We start from the raw sequence: 10,082 nt of genomic DNA, 5'->3' as shown, positions 1-10,082 counted from the left end.
TACTTGAGGATCAGTAGAAGATATCTGCAAGGATAAACAATTCTGAAGTTGTTGTTGTATTTGATGCAGATGCTGCTCAATATTGCCAAAACTTGTATTTTTCCAATTCCAAAGTTTGTGTTTTGTCTCTCTAAGTTTGCAAAAAACTTGATACGAAGGATAACCAAGGTAATTTTGACTCCAAGATGCAGCAATAGTTTCTTTACAAGAAGGAAGAGCAAACCAGCATTTATAGACTTTGAAAGGAGAAGCTTTCTTGGCTTCATTTGGATCCGTAAGAAGCAAAATAGGACTGTGATCCGAAGCTACTGGAACAATATGAGTCAGTTGCACCAAAGGAAAAATATTCATCAATTGTAAGTTACCAAAGGCTCTATCAAGTCGAACTGTTGTGTTGGCAGATCCTTGTCTTTGATTTGACCAAGTAGTTGGATGACCAATATAACCCAAATCCAAAAGACCCATTTGATTAATAAGATCTCTGTCGAGTAAATCGGTTACTACGGTACTGTGTGTGAAGAACTAAGAGTCTCTGAAGTGTTGAGTGTAAAATTTAAATCGCCCATTAAGATCCAAGGACTTACATTATTTGAAGCTATAGACTGAAGAAATTGCCATTGAAGAAGATTGTCAGCAGTGTCATGAGCTCCATACATGCAAGTGAGGTGAATAGAGGGATGATGATCATGAGAGTTAATGATAACATGCACAGTGTGCCTATCAGTATAACCAAATTGAATATCAACACCCTGTTTCCATATCAAAGCAATACCACCAGATTGACCGATAGATGAAGCACACCAAGTATTAGGATAACGAGTGCGTCGAAGGTATGCATTCATTTAGAAGATTGGGCTTTCGTTTCACAAAGAAAAAAGATATCAGGATCAAAATGTGAAAGACAATATCTTATATAATCACGAGTGTGAGGATTGCGAATAGCTTGGCAGTTCCAAGAAAAAAATTTCATTGCAGAAGAAAACCAAAGAAGAGAGGAAACAATATCAAAAAGCAAAATCGGAGTTCCAAAAAACTTAAGGATGTAGGAAAAAGTAAAATTTGAAAACAAAGAAGCAATGAAAAGAAAATGGATAATAAGGAGGCTGACTAGCTGCCAAGCATCAGTGGAATGAGCATGAAAAGCTCTAGCTACAGCAATGGCAGCATCAGTGGAATGAGCATGAAAAGCTCTAGCTACAGCAATGTCACATACAACAGTCTCAGAATTAGGCTTAAAGTGCGAAGCATCTTGATATTGATCCCTCTTGAGAGTATCATATCCTTCATTTTGAACTACAATAGCATTATGGACTTTGGGAGAATAATGTACTAGGCAGACCTTTCAGTCTTGAATTCTTCTTAATATAGCCTGCGGAACATGAGAAACAACCCTTGCACGAGCAGAGATATCGTCTAAATTTACTCCTTCCATTGGATGAGAAATATTAGTAATGTTGGATTAAGACATAAGAGTTGTAGAACAGTTTAAATAAGGGCCGTAGTCAGCGAAGGATGAGAAGAATAAATAAAAATCAAAAGTATTAATATGAGAGTGCAAGCTTGTGAGTGGCAAGTGTCTTGTTGAATAGGTACATAAGAGGCTCTGATAGTTGATAAAGTTGTAAGGAATTAAAGTTATATGAAGGAAGAGATTATCAGGTATATGTGAAACATGATGTAAGGTGTAAGTGTGTAGTTGTACGGTGTTGTGATGAAAGGTAAAGAAAACATACCCATTATGGAAGTTCCAGATTGATATTAAGCAAAGATAAACGACAAGGATCAATTGTAGATGCACCACTGCATATAAAACTAGCCAACTGAGATTTAACCAATTGAAGAGGAGCCACCTGAGAGTATGAGACATTCTCACAGACCACTGATACTGACAACCAATACTTTAGGGCTGCATAAAGAGCAAATGAACAATAAAGATGATAAAGTGATTAAAAGACAGAATCATTGATGGGAAACGAGAGGAAGTAGATAAGCATGAAATCATAAAACAAATAAACCCTAGAAAGTTACAAAAACAAGATGCGACAAACTAAAGATAAGAGAAATTCATAACAGATCGGAATAGAGGAGGAGAAAATGAAAGAGGGGTATTCAAGATTAATGATCAGAGAAGAGGGAAATCAAAGTTTGACTTATTTTGACTTTCGAAAGAAATTCTCTTGACTTATCGCCAGAGCCACATTGTTTTGGTCATGTGCATGATATTTGTCCGCTTGTAGCATGGATAATCAAAAGTTTACAACCCCTTTCCTCCAAACCGGGCTCCCTTACTAACCTCCAATCTAGTTCACAAGATATGTTTTCAGTAGAACCAACATAATTTAATCGCATGTTCGATTTATGAATGAACGGGATTTAGATATTTTACTCCTACTTTAAACAGTGGAATGTCCATAACAATGTTACTATATTTTATACAGGTTTTGTCCCTCATTTACCCTCTCTTCGTTGTTGTACCGCACGCACTACTACTTGGCCAAAAGCATATGTATATCTATCCATTTACAGACAGCCCAATTGGATAATGCGTCCTTATGCATGGAGGGACGGTGGACCAGTACAATGTCCCCCTTGGCAAGTGGCGGCACCTTTTTTTTGTCTAAATCATTCAGCCCCTAGATGGGTCTCATCTGACATTATCAATTTCCACTTTAACCACCAAGCCAGGTTTTTTAGACTTTTTCCTTGGGTTAACAAGTTTAAACGCAATGAAGATGATATAAAAGCATATGCATTTCATCAGTCAAATTACAGTGATATGTTGCTTTTAGATGATGATGATGATGGTGATATTACAGAATTATTGGTAAGTTCACGTCCCTTGGTTTCAAAGGGAAAGAATACAACAGCAGTCCCAGCAAGAAATACTACAACCTCAAATAAGAAAATGGCAAGTGTTTGGTGACATCCATGTATCAAACCTACTGCCACCATTGGGCATATAATGCCTCCTATTCTTCCCACTGAACTTGCCACTCCTACACCAGTCGTCCTAATCGACGTCGGGTATATCTGCAGAATAGCCAGCAAAACCAAATTTTAAAACCATGCATATTAGAGTCTTATATAGGATTCTAGCTATCTTAAAGAAAAAAGGTTGAGCTAACAAGAGCAGATTGACCAACCTCGGGGGCATAAATATACACAACAGTGAAAGTTCCTGTAATACAAATGCGAGCTCCAAAAAGAAGAGCCGTGGTCAGATTCTCGGGCTGATGGAACATTAGAGGAAAAAGGAATATGCAGCAAATGAAGAACATTGTTGACATCGAGAGCTTGCGCCCTATCCTGTCTACAATAGCTGCCGCCAACAGAAGCCCAGGAAACTCTGGAACGACAAGTTAAAGTCAAACAGTCAAAATAAATTTAGTCTTCTTGGTTGAGTACAATATAGGAACTTAGTTTACCTGCAAAACTCGTTATAAGAACATCTAGATAGAGATTGTTATTTGTGGTTGGCGAGTTTCCTGAATGCAACGAAGTTGGGTCGCATTGACTATTCTGAGTGCTTAACTCCGAAGTTAGCAATACGAGACCGTAATATGAAAATGCATTACCAAAGAACACAATCCATAACAGAAGTGTTGATCTCACTAATTCTGGTGAAAGTAGCAAAAGCAATGAAGACAGACCTCCTTGGGTCTCTGACGATACTTTATTCTTAGGAGACGCAATGGGGCTATCATTTCTCTTTGTGGGTGATAGTAAAAGTGTATCTTCTGATGGATTACTTTTTTCATCCAGCTCAAGCTCATACATGTGATCTGATACAAGCTTGCCTGAAGGAAGTTCAGCTCCATTCAGTCTCGATATTTTCTCTAAGATGGAAAGTGCTTCATCTATTCTACCTTTTGTGCAAAAATACCTTGGTGACTCTGGCGTAAATTTGTAGAATATGAGTAGAAATAATGTAGGAAAAGATGACATTCCTAGTAGCCACCTCCATCCCAGTGTCGGCATGACTAACTGCAGTAAAAATATGCCGCCTATAAATATGCAAAATAAAACTTTACGAATACGTTTTTTGGATAGAGATTTATTAAGAAATACAAAAGATGTGTAAAAAACTTGGTGATTGCAAAGGATTATAGTAGTCATACCCATGCAAGAGAAGCCTCTAAAACTGTTCCGAGAGTCCAGAAAGTAGAAAAGATTACCATCCAAGTACCTCTGTTAGCAGCAGGAATAAACTCTAAAAACCATGATGAGAGGACTGGGCCACCTCCCAAACCAACACCGACCAAACAACGGAGAAAAATCAATGAAATATAGTTTGGGGCCAAAGCGCTTAAAAACCCGGCGGAAAAAGTGCAAATTGCAGTTATGAGGAATCCCTTCCTGGAAAATGAAAGAAGTGAACATATAATAATGAGGAGATATGTTATAAGAAGGAACAGTTAAATGTAATAAAGGAATCAAATAATCAAGTAATGAGTTTTTTCTATTTCTATAAACCACAATTCTGATTAAGCAAATAAAAAAAATGCACAGCAAACACACATCCACTTCAACTCAATCACCTACGTTTAAGCAGTGGTTCATAAATCACAACTTCAAAAGGCCGATCAGGAAGTTTCACGATCCGTACATGGGGTAGGAAGAGTGTTTTTTTTTATTCAAGTTCAGTCATGTACATTGTTGGCTAGCAGTTACATCTGATCCAAAATTAGAATAAATTCCCTCTATGGTTGGTCTGGAACAGGACGCTCAGTACTCGTATAGCTATGGACCTATGGTAGCAGTATTAGCAACATATTTTCGACGAATTCAATGCTGAATAAAAACAAAAGAATCATGAAACCCGTAGTTTAAGCAGCAAGTTAACACTTAGTGGATACAAGCTTTCAGATTCTTGGCGAACTGGATATACCTGTAGATATTCAAGTTTCACCCATAAACTGGAAAATACAATTCATAGGGAACACGTGTTTTTCACTTCAGTAAAAGATAAAGCAGAAGAAGAGGTTTGCATTCAAAATAATTTAGTTTAAGACTGAAGGAACAATCATGTGGAGCATAAGATAGTAAAGTAAAACTAAATAGAAAGGACCTGCCTCCTTCCGTGGTTGTCTGAAACTATGCCCCAAGTGTATGCTCCAACTAGCATACCAGCAAAGACAACACTAGTAATCATGCTTTCTTGACGAGAAGAAAGGCCCCATTCAGCCTGAACTGCTGGTCCAACAAAAGACAAAAGCATCATCTCCATTGCTTCTGCAGCTTGACCCATCCCAGCGTAAGCAAGTACAAGAGCTTGGAAGGTCCCAAAACCCATTTTTGTAAGTGCATCATCTACAGTGTAACTTGCACCTTCTCCTCCTCCTCCCATCTGCCCTACCAAGGGAATATTAGAGTTTCAGCCAGGATTCATATAAAAGTTGATTTTTTACATTATTAGAAGCTATATGTACCAACATTAAGTCAATCGTTTATAGCATGGAGGTTATCGTACATTCAGAACTTTACTAATTACATAGAGTCCAAAAAAGAATCTCGTCGGAGATATGAACAAAACTAAGAACCAGAAACAAGGAAACTCCGATTGAGATGAATTGGTGTATCTTGAAACCATAAAAAAGGGTGTCATCAGATATACTAATTTTGTTCTTTTTTAGCATTGTGCGAAATGTTCTCAATGATACTATATCATCATGTATTTCAAAAGCACCCAATTTGAAGCTGAGATGCCTCTCTAGTAGGTTGGTGAAGCCGGTGGGTGTTGATACTCATAAACTTAGGTTCAAACTCGTCTCTCAATAATTTTAAAGAAAAGAAAAAAAAATTGAACCTAACTAGTGCATATATATATAAAAGAACATATGCAAGATTACTCAATAGCAGAAGATGTGTATTTTTGTTAACGAGAATCACTGTTGGGAGATAGGGAATGATAGGAGTATTAGTGTTTGGAATGATAAATGGTTGCCTCATGCTTCTATCCCAAAGCCTAAACAAGGAGCTGAAAATTAGAATCCTTGAACAATTTGCTAGCCATAATGGACTACACTCCATAAGTGGATAGGTACAGAAAATGGCTCTGCCTCTGCCAAGTCTGCTTATACATTACTTATGTCATAGAAATGCTGTGGTTAGAAAGGATCTTAATTTGATGCCCAGGAGCCAGATTTTCCTTTGGAAGGCAATTGCTGATCTCCCAGTCAGAGCAAGGATTGGAAGATTTTTTCCAATTCATATTAACAATCCTCTCTCTAATACAATGAATGTTGAAAATGCTGACCACTTGTTCTTAAGGTGTGTTTTTGTAGAAGCTATCTGGAGAGGTCTATATCTAATATCTGTGTCACCAACCAGCATTTTAGATTGGTGTGCTAACTGGGTAAAAGATGATAAACACAGGGATCACAATGCCTATACTAGTTTCTGGTACGTTCGGATATACAGGCGCACCGTGCAAAGTGGTGTTTGAAAACATTAGTCCAAAGCCCAAGGATCTAATTTGTCACTCTTCAGATGGACATCCCAAATCTTCAGGAAAACTAGTTGTTCTTTTTAACCATCCTTTATGCCTAAATGAAAAAACTAACTTCAGGTGACTGTGCATTCCTAATGTTAAATTTCTTATGGAACAATCAGGATAAACAGTTGGAGGCTTATTTTGTGACTTCCCGGAGGCCGGAGCCGGAACTCAGATGAATAAAAAAGAAGAGCTAGTAGAGAAGCTGTCCGATAGGCAGCAGGACAAGGAGTTAGCAGAGTGATTCTTCTCAATTAAATCAAGCACATAGTTGATTTTCTTACTGCTAAACACCCTAATATCGAACTGGGGGTGCAAGTCTGTTTTGCTGAGATCCAAAAACTTGTGTACAGTAACTAGTTTTTCGTTTTCGTATGTCAATCGAAAATGTAATAGTCAAGCAGACAAGTTAGCTAAAACTCTATTAGAGTATGAATCAGAATAGGAGAAGGTTTTGGTTTGGCATTTTTTGCAACACAAGCAAGCAATGTATACATTTTTATCAAAAAAAAAGAAAAAGAAAAAGGAGGAGGTGTCTACAGAAATTACCTCTTCAAATGGGCTACTGAAGGGACATACAGCTTTGGTGGTTCGATTCAAGTCATGGAATTCCAATGCATCTAGAATAATAACAGAAGCATATCAATTAGAGAGATTTGGATCTCATAATCATAAAGATGTTATCTTTTATTGATTCACAAGCTCAGGAAAAAATAAAAAACTTACTCTGATTAGAATGATAATGATGAAGGAATGAATAAGGGATCTTCTGTTCCTTCCGTTGTTCGGCGTTTGAGATGATTTCAGATCAAAGAAGATAAAAATGAGGGAAGGGGTTCCGCGGAAATTGGTTTTTTGCCTGTGAAGTCAAAGTCTCATTCTTAGTTTGATTTTTTTTTCTTGCTTCAAAGATGAAGAAGAAGAAGAAGAAAGAAAATGACTGTGTTGTTTATTCAAAGAGACTCAAATGTGACAAGAGAGAGAGACAACGACCTTTTGTGTTGTTTAGTTCGTGGATGTGGATTTATGTATTTTAACGGTTGTGTTGGGGCTTTCTTGATCCCATATGGATACTTCTAAGTTTGTTACACTACATCGTCCGTTCATTCCAACACTTGGCACCTCAAATATCTGGACATCTCAATGTAATATGAATGATTCTGGGGGCACCAAGGAAATCGTCCGAGATTTCACAGCCCCGAGAGCCCCATACCAATGTAGTCAAAACAAGGTCAATTTCGGAATTAAGCATTCCGCTACCTTGAGAGCCGAACTAAAATTTTCGGCGAAATCTCGGTCATCTCCGTTACCTTGGATACATTTCTCAAGATAGCGGAATGCTTAATTTCGTCGAGATGGAATTCGGTTGGAATTGGTCGAAATTTTTGGTTCAATTTCTATTGATTCAGTCTAGAATTGGCTGAAATTGATCGGAATGCTTTGTTGGAGTTCTTGAATTTTATATGGTTCTAGAATTTTCTATTATTTTACTTGAAGACTTGTTTTAAAATCGGTGGTATTTACACACAATTATGTGTGTAAACCGCTTGAAAAATGCTTAACATATACTATATGTATAAAATTCGAAATAGTTACTCTGAGATTCCATCAAGAACCTCCCCAAGAATCTTCCTGAGATAAAATTGTCCAAGTATCTCAATCCCGACCGAGATGAACCAGAATCCGTGATTGACTATATTGCCCATTACACGGAAAACAGGGGGTGGGTTTGGGTCCCACACAACTGCTTCTACCGGTGGATTTTTCTCGATACACCTATTGATGTAACTATCATGTACCCCAACTTATTAGTATCAGAGTTTATGGGATGTAATAATTGCCTTATCCAATTTATGGTCCATGCGTTAACTGTTATTTGGAAGACTATTATTTCTGTAATTGTAAAAGGACATATTTCTTACTGCTGTCGCGTGGAAAGTAACCAGATGTTCCATATTAGAGCTATAGTTTAAATGTACAACGGAAAAAAGTGTTTTGTGATCAATTTATCGAGAATATCAATAATTGTGTAGTTGTAGTTTTAGATCTTCTTTTCACTTCTCAATTCTAGTTGTGAATTGTATTAAGTCTTTGTACAATTGGCATCAGAGACGTTCTTCTTGATTCATAATGGAAGGATATGGTGCACCATCTTGTAAGGATTTGGTTGAAAATTTTGATAAACAACAATCACGGATTAATTTGTTAAGTGGAAAATTTAATAATCTCGCTTTTCAAATGATGGCTATGGATTATTTTCAAACTCAGATGAAGTTATTTTCGGAAAGGATACTATAATCATAAAGATCCAGAAGAGTTCATGGATAAATTCACATATGCAATCCCAGCGGGTTTTCTCAATTGAAGCTAGAGGGTCTGTTTTTTATCCTACTAATGGAAATAGAGATCCTAATCAGTGCACACTAAGTTAGATTTTCCCAGATTTGATGGAGAAAATCTTAGAGGATGGATTCACAAATGTAAGCATTATCTCAAAGATGAAGTTTTAAAATTAATCATGGCGGCTATACATTTTAGCAGCAAGGATGATAAGTGGCTTTTAAACCTTCAATTTAATAGATTTATTACTTCTATGTTTGAATTGGCTGAAGAAGCATGCATTAAGGTTGAGAATCCTGCTAATGAAAATAATATGGGCATTTTTAATATATTATTCCAATTAACTAATGTTGATAACTATTTTGAAAATTCTGAGAATTGTAAAGCTCTTTGATAAGAAAACTTCCTGGCTTACCTGAAGTTTATTTTATGATCATTTTATTAGAGGGTTGAAGAAGGAACACAATTATATACTTATGGTTTTGCACCACTAACCTCATGCAAGATTTTTCTCTTCTAAGGATGCAAGAACAGACACTCAATGTTCAACAAAAACTTGTACAAACCACTCAAAAAAAAATCTCAACTTCCAGGAAATTTACTCAAGCCAGTTTTCCACCTAAACCCTTCACTGCAAAACCTTCTGTAACCTTTTCTCCAAAGTATAGACCCACCATTCCCGTCAAAAGACTTACTTATGAACAAATGCAATTTAGAAAATACAAAACTCTTTGTTACAACTGTGATGAAATTTACCATCTTGGTCATGTATATAAGAGACAACAATTGTTCTTGCTAGTAGGTGAATATACATCTGAGGAGGAGATAATAGTGGAGGAAGACACTTCTAAAGAGGCGATCCTTTCACCAATTGAATCTGATATGAGTGGGAACAAAGGATACTATTAGAATTCCAAGGTGCATTAAGAAACAAGTCATCTCAATTCTTATTGATATAGGTAGTACTCACAGTTTTCTGAATAATGATCTTGCTAAGTTGTTGTAGTGTAATATATATCCTACGCAACATTTGTTGGTCACATTCGAAAGTAGGGAGAAAAGTATTAGTGATGACATGTGTTCTAGCTTCCAATGGACTATGCAGGGTCACAAATTTACTGGTGATTTGAGGTTACTTCCAGTTGGTGGATCTGACATGGTTTTGGGTACGGTTGAGACAGTCGGGTGATATGCTCTTTAACTTGTCCAAACTAAGTATTACTTTCAAACATAAAGGAAAGAAGATAAC

At 36.8% G+C, this 10,082-nt stretch overlaps 1 protein-coding gene across 1 annotated transcript; it reads right to left on the bottom strand.

The window, feature by feature from the left end:
- Positions 1–2,733: 2,733 nt before the first annotated feature.
- Positions 2,734–7,477, bottom strand: LOC113358727 (organic cation/carnitine transporter 7-like). Its single transcript, XM_026602381.1, has 7 exons — positions 7,220–7,477; positions 7,043–7,113; positions 5,073–5,347; positions 4,119–4,356; positions 3,426–3,984; positions 3,144–3,346; positions 2,734–3,030 (listed from the first exon to the last, which is right to left on the bottom strand). The coding sequence occupies exons 3-7, from the start codon at positions 5,345–5,347 to the stop codon at positions 2,767–2,769; spliced, it is 1,539 nt and encodes a 512-aa protein (XP_026458166.1). The 5' UTR covers positions 7,043–7,113; positions 7,220–7,477; the 3' UTR covers positions 2,734–2,766.
- Between the last annotated feature and the right edge of the window lie 2,605 nt (positions 7,478–10,082).

This window comes from Papaver somniferum, chromosome 3, assembly GCF_003573695.1.
Source record: "Papaver somniferum cultivar HN1 chromosome 3, ASM357369v1, whole genome shotgun sequence".
Taxonomy (NCBI): domain Eukaryota; kingdom Viridiplantae; phylum Streptophyta; class Magnoliopsida; order Ranunculales; family Papaveraceae; genus Papaver; species Papaver somniferum.
This window is presented reverse-complemented; position numbering and strand designations above follow the sequence as displayed.